Below are 18476 nucleotides of genomic sequence, written 5' to 3' on the forward strand. Positions count from 1 at the left end.
GCCAGCGCAGCCTGACAATAACTCAATACTCAGCGGGTGACTCTGAGCGAAACCGCTCTCCACTCCACGATAAGCTGCTGCACTCGCAGAGACGTACGATCCTAAAGTGTGATTGCGGAAAGCCATATTACAGCCGTCATATGCATTGAAAAGTCAACTTGTGAGCCATGGAGCCAAATGAGAGCGCTGACCTTTTTACCTGGCTATTATCCCGCTGATGTCCATCTGAGAACCGCATGTCTGCCCGACAACCCAATCAGCCAGGGTGAGGTTCAAGTTCAAGGCGGTAATGATGAGATGACTCTCTTGACGCTGACGCTCACCCAAGAGTGACTTTGAATGTAATCCACACCACGCTACGAGGTTGGAGAGGCCCACAGCTATGTCTGTTACTGTCATCTGCTAACCAGACAGCCCAACGGGGTTGTGTAATGAATGATTCGCCTTCCATTTGTCTGTTATGTCTAGCTTTGTCATGGTTACAGTTTTTAACTTGCATCACATGTGGTTGGCCAGCATAGTGGAGATTTCAACATTTTAACATATTACGATGGCCCACATTGTCCTTTGTGTTGTGCGAATATGGCAAATGGAAAGTGAAAAATGAAATGAAAAAGTGCCAATGATAGAGCTGCCAATCTATTGAAATTCACTTTCAGAACAATTTGTCAGAATTTTTATATTTTCAAACTTTTGCCAAGAACATTATTGCGGGACCCATTTATCGTACTTTATTTTGTCATAGAATTTGGAGAAAACTGTTCAATTACGCAACAATCATTAGTCTATAATCATTATTTTTTTATTTTGATGAATTTATTACATCAACCATTTAAAGATGAAAATGTAGTCATATAGAATTAGATATTTTTTTTACTTCACATGGAATTTATTGGGTTCCAACAGCAATACATCCATTGGTTTTCTGCAACACTCTTCTTCCCTCTTCATTATATAGATTTTTTTTCTTCCCCATTCTTAACACGTCTTGTATACCAGGAAAGGTGCAAAATATGGAAATACAATCTATCGGTTATTAATTATTAGTAATACAAGTACATTAATGGCTATGACTGTGTACCGGGATCTCTAAACTCAAGGCATTGTATTGAACAAATTTATATGAATGCTTCCAAGAATAAATCAATGAAAAGTTATTAGCATTAAAGTAAGCATTAAGGCTACACAGAACGTATAATTGTGGTTTTCTTTTATCAAACCATAAAAATGAAACAAAAAAAGGTGTAATCATTTTCTCACAATCTCTTTGTTGGAACGCCTTTTTTAAAAAAAAATGATTCGCTTTGTGAGAGAGAAGCCGCCATCTGTCGTGTTTCTTTGCTTTGTCTCCTAAAACGTCGCTCACGTGGAACAAAAGATTAGCGGCTTTTTGTTTTCTGCATTGTCATTTGACGTTTGCACGTCAACTGTCGGATTCATATGGTCTTATCTGGTGTAGCGGAACAACAGTAGGCCAATAAGTATCCCAATTAGGACTGGTCATGTGACTTTCTCACAACTTTTCTGTCTATCTCAGGTTGTCGTGTGTTGCGCCTCACTGCCAGAGTGCTTATGTATCTTAATCCTCATTGTTGGCTTGGGCCAGTGCAAAAGCTAAGATTAGCCCACATACACACACATGCACACACACTCACACCCACACACACACGCCTGCAACAAACTCAGAGATCACGCACGCAGACACACACGGGCCTTGACAAATTGAAGTGACGCGGCGATTACACACAAACACGCTGTGTTGTCTTGAGTGCCATCGGTGCCGAGTGAAACTGAGTGGGAGACATCCCATGGTGTTAAGTGGGGGGCGACTTGCAGCATCTTGGACACGCTGCGCTACACAAGCATGAGGAGAGCATTCATTCCACGTCCCGTAACAAGTGCTTATTACGTTTTAAACTCCGCCAGGCCCGCTATTTCTCACCGTCACACTTGAGCTAAAAAAAGACTTAATCTTTTTTTCGCTTTTGGCCCTTTTTGTCAGTCCTTTTAAAGCCAATAAATGGAGCCCCTTGCAAACTCTATGCAAAGTGTGAAAAAATTGTGCTTCAGGAGACAAATATGTAGGGCAGCATGGTATAACATGACATCCATTATAGAATACTAGAAATAAAAAAAATATTTACTCATACACGGACGGGCCAGAGCAGTTTATTTCACAAAATACAGTGGGGTGTGGGCTCAAGTTGGCCAAAGTCCATTATTTGCATGCATAATTAGAATAATACTAATAGTAATTTCCTCCATGACCTAGCTCTTAACTCAATTTACTTGCACAGTACATATAGCAAATCAATACTCCCTTGTTTAAATGAATCGAAATGACAATACTCCAATCCAAAATCTAGAACTATTTATGCGGACTTTATGAATAGATTGTTAAAAAAAACAGTTTCATAATATAATTACTGTACCTTGAGACAAGTTGAAAGTCACAACGTCAGTGTTTTACAGGTATGTGTGCCTTTAAGGGACATGGGATTGTTGTGAAGTGACATTTGGAACAGCTTTTTTGTTTTCACTTCACATGAGCGGCCTATTTGCTGCTTGCTCATAGAAAAATAAAAATAAATACATATAAAAAATGGCCCGCAAGGCCAATTATATGGTACTTTAAATTGCCATTATTTTAAGGATTGTTTTGGAGCAAAAGTAGTGCACTCTGGACAAAATAAATAAGTGAATAATAAACGTATGGAGTTATAAATAAATAAATAAATAAATAAATAAATAAATAAACGTACTCGATTGACACAAAATTCATTGATTGTCATAAAATGACAGAAAAAAAGTCTCCAAGGCCCACACATAAAATTTAACCAGGAGTCTGCCGTTTTAGTTTTGATGCAGCCATTTAGGGGAATTACAGGGCTTGCACTTTGAAAAACTTGGACTGGGAAAATTTGCTCAAATGAGCCCCACATGAAACTAGCTATACCAGACCAATGGGCAACATTCAAGTCCAATATTTATTTTTTCTGTACATCATCTAATCTGAGTAGAATATGGCATCAGAGTTTATGATCATTCTAGACATTACTTATTACAAAATGGGTGCAAGGGCTGTTTGCTGCTACTTGGTATTTATATTGACAGGAAAATTATTTTTTTGCAACCCTTACTTACAGGAAATGCTTTAGCCATAATTAGTACACAGTCAGAGTCAGGAGGAACTGTTACTTATTTTGAATCAATATTTGTGTTATCCCATAATCTTTATTAGTGGCTTCAGGCACCATCCGAGACCAAAAAGACAGCTTTGCATTAAAAGTAATGTTGGATGGCATCATATTGCTGGGGGCACTGAAACATTAACATCTCATCCAGGCGAAGCAACAGATCCTTTCATTTCAAGGCCTATCGCACACACGCGCAGATTGAGAAACTGTGGAAAAAAACGTTGTTAATTCTGTAATCATAAATATCTTATCTCAGGCTTGATTGCGTGCAAGTGACCACTGCAGTGCACGGCCGATGATGTCATGCCGCAGTGCAAAAAGTTGAGCTTGGGCTTTTGCAACGGCACATCCGCTGCAAATTAATGAGGCTGCACTCGTGTAGCAAGGCTTCAATCAATTTGAACCCTGCCTGATATTGCTTGTAGGGATATGAATTATACATCGTGGCAGAAGGCGAGAAAGGAATCTCAGCCGATGGTGTGGCTTGGACATGTCCAATTTGACTAACCTTTTACGTAGTAGCTTTGCTTATAATTCTGATAATAGTTGGTTTCCAAAGTCAAAGCAAATGTTTTATTTTGCTTCAACACAAACATAATCAGTATAGAATGAAGAATATTTCCTGATGGAAAGGATTTGGACAATTTTAAAATGAAAAAGGTATCCAAACAATGAATTATCAAAATCTATCAATTCATTTAATAATCGATTAGTTGTCGATTGATCGTTGCACCTCTAGTTGTTTCTAAATGCATAAAATGTAAGCACCCCAAAACAAACAATTTGTTAGACCCGTTGTACTCTGATGTCATTGGATTGTGCAGATAATGTTGTGGTCAGTAATTCCTGAGGGTCCATGAGAGCATAATAATAATGAATCCCAACAGATTTCAAATAAGCATAATTGGATTGAGGCTTGAGGTTAGTACATCTGCACATACGAAACCAGGTTTTTGAACTCACACTTGCAGCAGGTGTGCTTGCGACCCGAACAAGCCCACTATTTCTTTATTCATTAAACACACACGCACACAGATGGCAGCGAGGTCAACTTTTTGGGCGGCCGTGTGTTGTGCGTGTATATTGTGCGTTAGCGTCGCAGTGAGTTTGTAGCGTGCCGTTTGTTGACCAAGCATGTTTAAATAGATCGTGTTTCTTGAAATTCAAGAACCAAACAATAAAAGCAAGGCATGCTGGCTTAATGAGTCAGAGGAGTGTTACCGTGGTAATGTGCAAATAAAATTCGGAGAGTTTTATCATTGCACGGCTCTAATTCTGATCTTCAAAAGGAAAGAAGTAGTTGACTTCATCCATCATGATAATCTTTCCAAATTGGTGTCATTTACACAGAACGGAGAAGTCAGAAAAAACTACAAGCAGTTGTTAATTCTGAGCAGTCCTGATCAGCATCTTTTGAAGAGATTCCAGAAAATGAGTCCAATCCAATAGTCATCTCTGTGTTTCTATATGAGAGAACCCGGCAAAATAGAATACAGCCACAACTGTGCGTGCTGTTACACAGAGAGATGGCAGCTCACAATCAGTGCCAGCATAAAGCATGATATAAAATATAAAACAGTATGAAATACTTTCATTTCAACACAACAGGCAGGAGGAATGAGTGGTGCTGCAACTGACCATTCCTTTAATAATGGAGTCATTTGTTGATTATTCAAGGATTGGGACTTCTAAAACAATACCATTGCTTTCTATTTTCAAAAACAGGACCTAAAAAGTTACTCGTTTGATCCATAACATGTCAGAATGTTTTTATTTTTATTCAACACAAAGATAATCTGTATTCATGAAGGAACACAGAAATCTGAGAATACTTTCCATTGAGTGCTTGAAATTCTCCTCATCGCCATCCTCCCGACTACGCAGCCCACAGTGGAACCACAATTCAGAGCAGGCTTTACCTTTCTGAAATGGACCGTGGTGATCTGAACTAGTCACTTGATGGAGATTACGCATTTATTATTGCTACCAATGAGTCAACACCATTGACAACAACAGCCTAACAAATGTATGTATGTGAGACAGTTCTGTATGAGGACTAACACACACAGCAGACTCTCTGACTCTTTTGTGTCACTCCCACTCGTGTCCTTGTACAGCGTATCTGCTCATTTGTTCCTCTCTCTGAGATGTCAGCAGCGCGTGCAGCTGCTGATTCTGTGACGTTCACTCTGACAAAAGGGGATCTTTCGGCAGGAAGAAAGCTGGGAAAGAAGGAAAGATAGGAAGGAAGGAAGGAAGATAGAAAGATAGGAAGGAAGGAATATAGAAAGATAGAAGGAAGGAAGGAAGGAAAGGAAAGGAAAGGAAAGGAAAGGAAAGGAAAGGAAAGGAAAGGAAAGGAAAGGAAAGGAAAGGAAAGGAAAGTGAGTGTGCGTGCGAGAAGCATAAATTGTGGAAAAAAAAAAACATAAGGATAAATGACCACTTAAATGGCCTCTTAAATACAAATAAGCAAAAGTCATTGTAACAGATTGTTGTTGATAAGAAGTCTTTTACTTATCTTACACTACGTGCGTGCATGAGCGTCTGTGTAACTTGCCGATTGCATGTTTTTCTATGACACATTGAGCATCTTGATTTCGGACGCTTTTTTTTTTTTTTCCCCCACACTGCTCACCTCCACAAGCCTTGTGGCCAGCCTTGTGTGCTTGTGGCGCTTACCATGTGGCACATGTGTCAGCCATCTGTCTGACACTATGTCAACACAGCCATGATGCTGCCATGCTAAATGTGGCTGTGGACCACGCCCATCAATGCCTTCTTATCTTTCACCTGCTTTGTATTCATTCACATCACACACCTCTGCTGCTGTACATCACCAAACATCTTCTCAACAGACAGACACTAACTTGCAACCTGAGAGGCACACACACATACATATTGTTAAAATTAATGATTTACCGGCGATATTCTGTCGCTGTCCTTGTCACAGAGGCAATAACACACCCACACAAACAGCCTAGCTGTAGCCTACTATAGCGCTGCTCTTCCGTCTTTCTCCTATGGTAAATTCAATAATATTGATTTTTTTTATTCTTCTTCTAAGGGTAAAATTAGTTTTTGTAGAATTTTCCTTTGTGGGCGTCAGCAATCAATTGAATGCAATTGTAATTTACGAATGTAAAAAAATGTACCAAGATATGTCCATGCCTTGATTTACCACAGTAGTTTTTTGACTCCTTTTCCTCCAATACTAACATATAATTTTGCCACAGTGATATTAATCCATAATCCGACATTCTTGTCAATATGACAAGAGAAGTGAGTCTCAAATCAAGTTAACCAACACACAAATCAATACGTTTGTTTTGCCAGGCGATCTGAAGATTATGTGATTAGTACTCATCATTGCGATGTGATCTCGTATATTATCCCTCTCCGATTATAGCACTGTAACGCAGCAATGTTCTTTACAATATAACAATTGCGATCATAGCATACATGCTGTCGATACATTGCGAGCGTCGCCTCAAGATGACCAGGATTTAAATAGACGCCTCTTCCCATTCATGTCTAAATTGGTGTGAAAACCAGAAAAAGATCTTGAACATTTCTAAAAATCAGCTCGCTTCTGAGCTTGTTATTAGTCTTTGGGTTTTGATGTTGTCACAGGCATAAACAATAAGACCAAAGTCATCTATCAATGTTTTGGGGTCTGGGGAGGGGCAGAGGGGCAATAAAGCAATAATCTGCCCACATGATCACGTGGCACAGAAAGGTTTACAAGCATAATCTCAAATCGGCCCAATTGGATTGGAGGCCTTTCTAACAATTCAATTGCAAGTGTTTTCCTCTCTCTTGACTCTGTCATGGCACATATTTGAATTGTGCCACTTGAGAATAAAAAAAATAAATAAATAATTGTGGCACTTGAACCATGCAGTGTTAATCCAGCATTAGATGGGTGTGTAAACAACCGTGCAAAAATTCTGACATTAACAAAGGGCGAGATTATGAATTAGAAAAAGAGTCGACAATGCGACATCTTAAATGGCTGCTGAGATCTCACGGCTAAATAAAAGTAGCTCTGGAGGAAGAGAGTTGAACAGAGCGAAAAAGTGTAATCTATTACAGCAATTTAGCAGAGGGCCTTCAAGCCTGCTGCCACTGGCGACTGTTGTGAAAATGCTTTCCACTCCCTTTAATCTCACACGAGGCTGCTTTTTATGCATTTGTGTGTGACTTACTTTACTTTTTACTTTTATGCCCCGTGAGCTTCCTTGCACCCTTTGCATGCATAGCACCAAATATTCAACTGTAGTAAATCTTAAAGGTTAGCAACATAATAAGATACTTCTTTTACAGGGGTAACCTGGGGGGAAAAAATGCATTATCAGCAATATAGCAGAGGACATAGCATTTATCTGCCCTACCTTTTTAATAGCAAAATGAACAAAGCAGGATATCACTAAAATTGAAACTACACTTTCACACAGCATGCCTCGGTTGGACAAATGCCGATGCCGGCTTTGGTGATTGTGACGATTACTTTTAGCACAAAGTATGAGAAGAGACCCTGTCCCACAATTCAGGCAATCGCCATCTACACAACTCTTGCAATCTCTGCAAATCCTCCAAGACCTTACTTGATTGATAAAATACGAGGCATTTAATTTGCTTATCGGTTTGTTGTCGATTAATTGTGACACTTTTAGTCAAGACAGACCCAACAAACATAGCGACCATAGTTTTCTAAAGGCTTGTTTGGGTGGAAAAAACATTTAGCTGTGTTTTAGGTACACAAAAGTATTTAAAAATATGTACACGCCTGACAAATAAATGTAGTGGCCAATGTGTGCATTTTTCATCAGGTGTGCTTTGTGATCTAGAAATTACAATAAATCAAAGTGACAAGCAGATGATTCTACACAAAAACGTAAGTGAACAGAATCACATTCAAAGACTCCTCGCTTGTTATCAAAGATGGGTACAGTTATTTTCATATTTTATAAACCTTAAGAAATAATAACTGATGGTTTATTTTTTTGCACAAAAATAACAGTTTGAAAAGAAACAGCATCCTCAAATGGATTGTTTGATCACCGCGATTCCTTTGTATCCTACGCTCTCCGACTCTCTCTCGTGGTTTTGAAGGCACTGACCTCACAAAATGATTTTTATGTCGAACCATCAACAGGCCACTAGGCTGTCAGGCCAGAAAGAAAGAGTGCTGACTTGCCCACACAGTACAGCTCATTGTGTGTGTGGGCTATGACCCAATAAAGCCTTCAGTGCATTATGCCACAATCACCCGCACGCACTCCAGGATCTCATGCTGCTGGTTACATTCCCCAAAATAATAACGTGCCCCATTCTTTTCTGACCGTATACAATTAGCGAGATAGACATCTTCCTAATCAACCAATCGATTGGGGGCTGAGGGCGTCTTTAGGGGTCCCTGAATTCCAAATGTTCATCTCTTGATATTTTGGACAGTCGTATGCTTCTAAATTTGTGGAAACGATTTGGGGAAGACCTTTGTCTGATTTTCCATCATGACTGGGTCCCAGTGAGCAAGGTCTATAAAAGTCCCCTTTGAGGTTAACAAAGTAGTAAAGTTGGCCAATAGAAATTGTATCATGATATGAATCTGGCTTATCACAATCATAAAACAATAAAATCGAAGAGAAACAATTTGCCAAGCAGCACAGTGTGTTTGCAAGTTTCTGTATTGAGAACGCATTGTGTTGCTTGCAGTAGGCAACGTAATGTCTGCACCATTCTGTCCTTCCCGAATGCGCAGTCTGCTGTTAAATGAAGTTTACTGTAAATCTAAACACTAAAAAAACAAATTCCGTTTCGGAAACATGATCACAGTCAATCGGAAATCCTTTTGACGAGTTAACAGAAAGTTTGCATTGAATTCTGGGAATGATATTTCTTCAAATAACCAGTATTCACGCATAAGCACAACATATACAGAAAGACAAGACTAAAAGGGTAAGTTGTGAAAAAAGAGCTCAATCCCCTCCATCCATCCATTTTCTGTACTGGGGGGTCGAGGGCGTGCTGGAGCCTATCCCAGCAGTCATCGCAACTTTTCCTATTTGTATTTATCTCCATTAGTGTATCACACTAAGAGGAAATGGTGAGTATAGCAGGAAGAGCAGGTATTTAGATATTTGTATTTAGAAGACAAGCGTGTCAAGTAACATTCAGAAATAGCCATAGCCTCCCCTTAAATATAAAAAAAGTACTGTGGGTCTTCCAGAATGTGGAACAGACACACGAGTAAGTCACTTCAGTCTCCCTGTGTGGCTTTGACTGTTTGCACACTGTTTCCAGAAGCCAGCTGGCATTTAAGAGTGCTACAAAGGAAATATCTTTTCCCTGTGTCCTATACTGGGTGTTCTTTTCCAGGCAGGGTGTGAGCCGTTTCCCAGGTTATGGTGTGTGTTACTAGGCAGTTGGCAGGGAACTGCTTCGAACCCAAAAGGCTTCAATTGAATAATGGCAGCGGGACGGACAAATAAAGAGGAAAGCAATAGTAAGACACATACCCCCTAAACAACACAACGGAAAAACTCCAGACGCTTAATTCTTTCCACTCTAAATGCACCACCGACAAAAAACTCAATTTTACCACAAGGCATGTCTGTAGCTGTGCATTTAAACAAGCAAATAAGAAACTGGAGGTAATTTACGACCAATACTTAAATGGAGGCATATCCTTGTCAATTAACACAGAAGTTGCTGTCACACGCTCAGATTTGCGACACTAAATAAGTGTCTGTCAAAAAGCTACGTGAGGATGTATAGCTCTCAGGCACTCGGGGACAAAGATCTAGTGTCGAGATCGAAAGCATCCAGTTCTCGTAAATTCTTACGCTTACAGTACATAACATAGTGACTGCAGACTCCTCACTACACAGTCACTTGTCACGCCGCTGTGCTTCCGTCACTCTCTCAGCTTTTAGGCCGTTTATATCTGAAAGAATCTCTGACAACGTGGAAATCCTCAGTTATGCAAGAGGAGGGCACTTTTGAGCTCACAAGCAAAAGTGATTAAGCTTGCCAATCTAACAAGAAATGGTGGCACTACCGGTTTGACTTTGTAGCAGAGCTCTCTCGATGAGTAATTTAAACGAACAAATAAGACCAGATAGCTGCAGTTGACTTTTCATGACACATATATGACAGTTAAGCACCAGCGCTTGAACCATGAATTACGCTTACATTTTTTTCCTATTAATAAAAAACAAAAAAACAGCTTGGAACAAGTTCAGGAAGCAGATTGTGTTCAACTTTAGAGCTTTGACTGTAACATTGTGTGCCCGGACTGTGTATCTGTTTGTTTTACCACTGAGAACGGCAAAGTTCTAGCAGGGGTTGTTTGTTCTGGCTTGATGGGAAAGCATAAATATTTTAAGGGGCTAAGTGTGAGATCTCGCTGCTATATCATCTATGTGTAATTGTGCGTGCCGGAAGCAGCCTTTCAGCACATTTTCTCCCACCCTCCAAACCCCAACAGAGTGGCTTAGATTCTATTACACAAGATGCTAGCGCATACACAGGTGCACACACATAAGCCCCCCTGCAGGCAACAACACAACATACATGTCCCCCACAAGGCTCGGGACCCCATTCAGTCACAACGCACTAGCCCAATATGTTATTTTTTTTCCTTTTTTTTTTAGCGTGTGTGTGTGTGTGTGTGTTTGGGGGGGGATTACAAAGTACTTCACTTTTCTAATCTATACATTTTAATAACTCACATCAGGCTTGTTCTCAAAATATATAAACAATGCTCAGACTGCCGTTAGTCTTGGTGTCATCTGCATATTTTTTTTGTTGTTTTTTTATGGAGAATACACAAACAAAATCAGCTGACAAGGCCAGACCGCCTCAGCACTCGTCTACAGTCATCATGCAAATTTTCAGTCAGGCGTAGTAGCATTCAAAGAGGCACCAACATTTCGAGTGAATCATCCAAATTGCGCAAGCTTTGTTTACCTAATGGGGCCTAATGGGCCAAAAGCATTATAAAGAACTCGAATTATATTTTAGCTCATTTGTTATTCCCTCTTAATGTGGATTCATGATGACGAGGGCGACACCAGTTACTTTGTCTTGAGATTTTATTTTAACAAATCTGCTCGTTTTGCTATTTTGTGAGTCCTACAGAAAATATTTGTGCTGCAACTAATGATTATTTCAATAATTAACCGATGACTTGGATAAAAACAACATTTTTAAATCTACAACCCTTTTGTTAAAAATGGGATATTATTTCAAATTGTCAATGCAGAAAAGTGTACAAATGGGATGCTGCATGAACATCCCAGAGCGCTTACATAAATTAGAAGATATACAGTTTATACTGTATAGATTTTTTTACACTGAATGGTGGTACCGAAAACAGAAACGCACAATTCTGAAGAGCTTTACATTAAAACATGCAATAACTTTTCATGCTTAGGCATATTTGATCAGTGTATTTACTTGATTACCGCTGTTGAACAACAAAGACAGCAATGGCACTTAGCATTAGCCAAACATTTAGCACGGCCATAGTTCACTTGATAGATGAGAAGGAGGAGCCCCTGCCCTTCTCTGTTGTGGTGCTGCGGAAATGAAGCAACAATGTTTGTAATACCCCCGATCAAATTCATGTGAAAAACGTGAGGCGAAGTGTCTAAAAACACATACGCTAAAGAAAGTGGATGGATCGTGATGTTTACTATTCCTATGCCGGGAAGTATGCAAATGAAGGCAAATTCTTTGTCCTCTTACTGAAGTAAATCATCTCTGTAGCAATACAGCACATTAGAAGACAGCGTCTACTGCTAAATCTTCGGTGTGTCCATTGCGATGGCATTCTTGGCTTCATTAGTAGCATGCGGGGACATATGTCAGCCTCATAATCATTTGATGGATTTCTGACTAGTGGCGTCAACATTATGGCAACTGCATGCTAATTGAACCTGGCTGGCTTGCGCGAGAATTAGTGTCGCAATTTATCAATGTAAAAAGACATTATTTGATAAATAGAGATTTTAGAATCAAGGTGAAGCTTTGCCCCCAACACAATGCTTTTATTTGGGAGAATGAGCCAGTAGACAGCATGGCCCGAAGGAATGGCCCGTTGCATTGTCCATAACGTCAATAAGGTGATATGTCAGAGCTAGAAGAAGAAAGTCACAACACAACAAACTTCAAAATCGATTTTTAAAGACAATCACCTCACCCAATTTCTTTAACTAGTAACAAGACACACCGTGGGACATGCAGTGTCATCCATTTCCCAACAGCTTCCAATTATAACGCCTCACGGATCGTGTTACTCTCGTTATAGTGAAAGAGATACAGCTAATCAACACTGTAGAGAAACCGGTGTTTAAAGAAATGTCACAGACTTTTGAGAGGCAGTACGAATTGCCTAAATTCAAACAAACAAAAAACAATTTCCCAAACAGTATAATAATAGTACTATTGTCTATTAATAGTTTACTATATGAAAATACAATTGTAAAAAAATTATCAGCATGACAGTGCTACTATCCAATGGTTTTTCAAGGTTATACTAAATGACACACTCTGAAATGATTTGTGTAACAACAAAATATGTCACATGAAACAAGAAGTGCTCAGTTATCCGAACTGTTTTTCTTTGGACTGTTCCTAGTACGTACTAGTGTTTTCTTTCCACATACAAATGTACTGCAATTATGACTTCACTACTTCATTAGCGTTCATTAGTGATGTCCAATGGTGCTGATATACAAAGCCAGGTAATCTTGCGGAAGTAGGAATGGAAGGCCCATCCTTATGCAAACATGTATCTGAACTGGTGCAGACCAAATACATTACCGATACATTTGATCCTTGGTGGAGGTAAGTAAATGTGGGATTTTCCCACTGGCCCCTAATATATTTATATATATGGTTAAAAAAAAAACACACCCAAAAACCTGACTGTGAAGTCTCACTCTGCCTCTCAAGAATAAATACAAAGTGGGGGAGCTGTGGCAGGAAATTGAGTGGTTGACTTGTGTTGGAAGGGTACAGACTATAATTCACTTAAATTAGCCAGAGAACTCTGACGTGTGTTTGTACAACTGGCTTGTATTTGAGTGTTTCTGCTGGTCCGTGTGCTCAGTGGTGGACACATCCAAAAGGTTCTACACAAAAGGCGCTGCTAAGATCCCTTTGGTTCATCACAGGTGTGTGTTTAGGACATCATCTTCAGACTTGCATAAACATGCAGCGCGGGTCTCATCAACCTGTCAAGCATCTCCAGAAGACCCGCAAATAGTCACTCGGGCGTTGACTGACTGACTGACTGACTGTCAGGTTTGTGCACCCGAAGCAGGGCATCGTTCACATGACGCTCATTTATCCATGTGTCGCTCAAAGCAGGAGCAGACTCAATTCCTGCACTCATTCAAGCGCCTCTGTTGTGTACAAAAACAAAGCAAGCGTCTCCCTCGACAGTCTTTCATTCCTCAGCTGGTTCGTAAAACGCTGTGATATCAGCTGTTACTTCCCTCGGTGTCGCGCAGGTACTGTACTGAATCTTATTTTGCAAAACACAAAGGGTGAGCTCAACGGCTGTGAAAGAGAATGAATGCCTGGAGACGATGGACCGTCAAAAAATAAACACAGCCGTTTATAACCAGTTTGGATTATTAGTCATCCCGGTGGCATCAGCACAGCAGCGAGGGAACGTTTCGAGTTAATTGCACACACAAGTCTAAAAACATGGCAGCGATGTAATTGGGAGTGATGGCTTAAGTATTAAAAGCAGTCCTGCTTTACTAACGTATGTACCATTTACAAAGTGGTATTTTTACATTCTGACTGCAAAAGCTACCAACCAAGTTACTTAACAGTAGTTTAATGTAGTTAGGTGTCTGCAACGTGGACAGTATGCAATACACATAAACAATGAACAGTAGGGACATGGACATAGAAAATCCATGTAGAATTGAAGTAAGGCTGCCTGCAACTCATGATAATTTTTGCTAATTGGTTTGTTTGTTGATATTTTGACGATTAAAATCGATGAATCGGATTCAAAACATTTAATTTCCATGGTGTTATTGAAAAACATGTTTCAAATTAACATTCACTGCCATGGTCTGTATTTTCCAAAGTAAAATGATTTTTTTTACTTAACAGTATGTAACATCTTGTTTTATTATTTATTGATTATTGTTAACTTCGATGGGGTTACTGACGGTTTAGTAGTATACTCGTCTGAATTGGTACAGGCAGCGTGGGTTCGGTTCCCACTCAGTTATAAGTGAGTGTAAATTAAGTGAAAAGTGAGTGACGAGTGAAAATTATGGTCTATCTCTCGATGTGTGCCTTCTACTACACTCCTGATCACACTTTAGTGTAGTACGTAAATCAGTTGGGATATGCTCCAGCTTATCATGACCCGGAACTTGGAAAATAAACCAGTACAGAAAACAGATGGATGTTTACCTGTTATCAAGGCTCCGTGTTGACACTTGTGTCATCTCAAATGTGAAATGTGGGTGTCTGCGCATGTGGGTTGTGTCATGTTTCATGAATGAAAACACAGCCAGATCTGATGTGTCACAGTAAATGCACACAAAATTGGACGCAATATACTATAAGCCAGTGATTCCTAACCAGTGTCATGCCACTCAAGTCCAAACATATGGCAAATAATTTATATTTATTGATCTATGCCTGCAATATATAGTGATAAGCAGAACAGTGTTTGACTTAAGTCACATTTCTTAACTGTTTTGTGGTTTGTCGAAAAATCTCTTCCGATGAGAAATACAGTGGAGCCTCGGTTTTCGAACGTCCCGGTTCTCGAACAATTCGGTATTCGAACAAAACATCCGAGATTTTTTTGTCAATTTTTTTGTCAACAATTCGGTTGTCGAATCTCGCGAGATGAGCCGAGAGGACCCGCATGCCAACTGACTTATTACATTCTCGCCACTCTGAGGATTGCATCAACTCTAATCATGGCTCCAAATGAAGCAAGTGGGAGCATTAAAGCCATCCGAAAACACAAAGACGCTCCTAAAGCAATGCGACAGTGAGCGCCCGGCGCGCTGCGGTTGAGCGATCGGTCCAAATTAAAGTCCCTGCGCACTGAGGTCCACTTAAATTTTGGAAAGTCCATTAGGACTTTAATCATATTTTCTAAATTTTAGCGACCGCTCTGGCACAATAATGCGACCAGCACGGTGCAGTTGCGCGGTCGGCGGCGCGCTACGGTTGCGCGTTCGGCGGTGTGCTGCAGTTGCGCGATCGGACAAAGTTAAGCTCCCTGCGCACTGAGGTCCACTTAAACTTTGGAAAGTCCATTAGGACTTTAAAAACATTTTCTAAATTTTAGCCACCGCTCTGTCACAATAATGCGACCAGCGCGGTGCAGTTGCACGGTCGGCGGCGCGCTACAGTTGCGATATCGGACAAAACTAAGCTCCTTGCGCACTGAGGTCCGCTTAAATTTTGGAAAGTACATCAGGACTTTTAAAATATTTTCTAAATTTCAGCAGCCGCTCTGTCACGACCAGCGCGGTGTAGTTGCGCGGTCGGCGACGCGCTACAGTTGCGCGTCACGACCAGCGCGGTGTAGTTGCGCGGTCGGCGACGCGCTACAGTTGCGCGTTCGCCGGTGCGCTGCAGTTGTGCGATTGGACAAAATGCGCAAATACAAAAACGACGGGTTCTTTTTTTTCTTGGAAAGGATTACATTTTTTTCTCCATTATTTGTAATGAGATAACATGATTCGGAATTCGAACGATTCACTTCTCGAACAGTCTTCTGAAACGGATTGTGTTCGAAACCCGATGCTCCACTGTATGTGATTTTGCTCAATAATGATTGGATTGGGTAACACTGCTGCAGGCATTAAATTGGAATTTGACCTATAGAGCAAATCAAATCTCCAGATAGCAAACATTCCCTTCAACACAACGGGTCGGCAGAAGTGAAACTTCATACTTGTGTTCCGCTTTTTTCCAGCGTTCCCTTACATACATTCAGGCGCCATCCCGCCTCCGTACAGCTGTGACACCATCTCGGAAAGCTGAGAAAATGCAATTTCTCGACTGTCGCTTGCACCGATCTTGAGCACTTGAACGGCTTGAGTCGGCTGCAGTGCTCGTGGAAAAGACGTGCACACATTGAGAATGAGTGTTGGTTGAGATGAACATGAAACGTCACCCCATAAGCATGACCAGATGTGTGCGGTGTGCATGACTCACGGTGTGTGTGTGCGTGTGAGCGCAGAAAGTTACCAACTGCAATCACGTTGTGCACTGATGCAAACGTAATGGATCCCTAACCAACGTTGGCAATAAAAGTGGGAATGCAACAACTGTTTCCCGTGAGATTTCTTATTGGCGTGTCTCACACATGTACTGCACTCTTACAAGCGAGTTCAGGGGTCGACACGGGTGGGATTAAGGGATCATACACACCAGCGAGGCTATATTGATTCAACCACAATGACGCCATGCATGCACAATAATGTCGTGCAATATTTCAATATGAACGTTGTATCGGCGCTCCCGGTGATCGGAAAGGCGAAATGCAGGAATATGAGCAGCAATGCAAGCACTTACTTCCCGATCACCTCGCAGAGCTCGTACACATCTTCGAAGAGAATGTCGTCGTCCGCCATAGTCCCAGTTCCACCGGGAAGGTGCAAATCCCAATGCTGGTTAAGACTCCAAACAGTCGGGGAAAAAGGGCCACGGCCACCAGGTGACCGTTGACAGGAATGACTGACAAACGTCGCCCGCGCCCAGATGCGGTGTAGTTGTTGGATAATTCCCGGTTAACGTCCGTGGAAGCTCCCCCGACCACCCCCGGCTCCCCCTCTAGAATTCCGCTGCGTCGTTGGGTACGAAGCGGCGCAGGGGGAGCTCGGTAATCCCGGTGTGGGAGACCACTAGTCCGGCCCCGCCTTTCCCAGTTTTCCCGATATGCACACTCCGAAGTGAGAAAGCAAACGACTCGAGCCTCAGCCTTAGAATAAGTCCAGCCGGCAGTTCGCGTCCACTTTAATTTGTGTCCAGGTGGGTTTACGCTGATCTTCACATCCCGAGAAGCCTCCGATTGACAACCGTCGGGATATGTCTGCACACCGCCGATCACCTTCTCCTGCAAAGCCTAAATTGTCAGAGAAAAATCTCAAAGCGTCTGGTTGTCTCACATCACCCTTTCCCTCACTCCACTTCGCCGGGTTTGTGTTTTCTTCTCCACATCAATGTCTTCCGTTCAGCTCTACGGAGCGTGAATCCAGAAAGCCAAGCCCCGCCCACCGCACAAATGCTTCTGAAACTGCTCCCCGTCATCTTCCATGTTGGCTCAAAAAGGATTCCCAGAGTTCCTTGAGGCCGCGTAAAACAGTTAGAAGCTGAGCCAACATGGCGATGTGACGAAACGGCGTAGGCTAACGATCTGCAGTTTCCTCACGACTTTTTCATTGGTTGGGGAGTCCTAGCGTCGTAGACTTGCAAATAACCTCGCCATTCAAATAAATAATAAATCCTCGTTTTGAGTCTTGTATATGTTGCCATCACTTAATCTGAAAGAGTTTAATAGTTGCCTCTATATGTGACTGGCATATATATATATAAAAAAACTAAAACATATTATTTTAAAAACATGTAATTTTCAGATGAATGGAGATTGCACAACTTCATGCAGCACCCTGATGATCTTTCATGGCACACTAGTATGCCATGGCGCCCTTAGTTGCTGAGGTGACAGTTGAGCAAGTGGTACAACTGGTTTTATGAATGAACCATTTAAAGTGGAGCCTCAGTTTTTGAACACAATCCGTTCCAGAAGGCTGTTCAAGAAGTGAATTGTTCGAATTTATGTTTTCCCATTACTAATGATGGATTTTTTTTAAATCTGTTCCAAACAAAAAAAAAAAAAAACGCGTCATATTTTCATTTGCGCATTTTTGTCCGATCGCGCAACTGCAGGGCACCACCGAACGCGCAACCGTAGCGCGCCGCCGACCGCGCAACTGCAACGCGCTGGTCGCATTATTGTGACAGAGCAGCCGCTGAAATTTAGAAAATATATTTAAAGTCCTGATGTACTTTCCACAATTTAAGTGGACCTCAGTGCACAGGAAGTTTAATTGTGTCCGATCGCGAAACTGCAACGCACCGCCGAACGCGCAACCGTAGTGCGTCACCGACGGCGCAACTGCCCCGAGCTGGTCGCATGATTGTGACAGAGCAGCCGCTGAAATTTAGAAAATATTTTTACAGTCCTGTTGTACTTTCCAAAATTTAAGTGGA

The 18476-nt window shown here is 41.2% G+C and overlaps 1 protein-coding gene across 7 annotated transcripts in view; it reads right to left on the reverse strand.

Annotated features, from left to right (window-relative positions):
- Positions 1-17435, reverse strand: part of caska (calcium/calmodulin-dependent serine protein kinase a) — a 60965-nt gene extending 43530 nt beyond the window's left edge. For all 7 annotated transcript variants that reach the window (XM_085920328.1, XM_085920327.1, XM_085920323.1 and 4 more), the window contains exon 1: positions 16779-17435. In XM_085920328.1, coding sequence (XP_085776454.1) covers positions 16779-16837 — 59 coding nt within the window. In that variant the 5' untranslated portion in view covers positions 16838-17435. The remainder of the gene's footprint in view (positions 1-16778) is intronic.
- Positions 17436-18476: the final 1041 nt, after the last annotated feature.

Source organism: Syngnathus leptorhynchus, chromosome 9 (assembly GCF_054491065.1).
Source record: "Syngnathus leptorhynchus isolate UIUO chromosome 9, UIUO_Slep, whole genome shotgun sequence".
NCBI lineage: Eukaryota > Metazoa > Chordata > Actinopteri > Syngnathiformes > Syngnathidae > Syngnathus > Syngnathus leptorhynchus.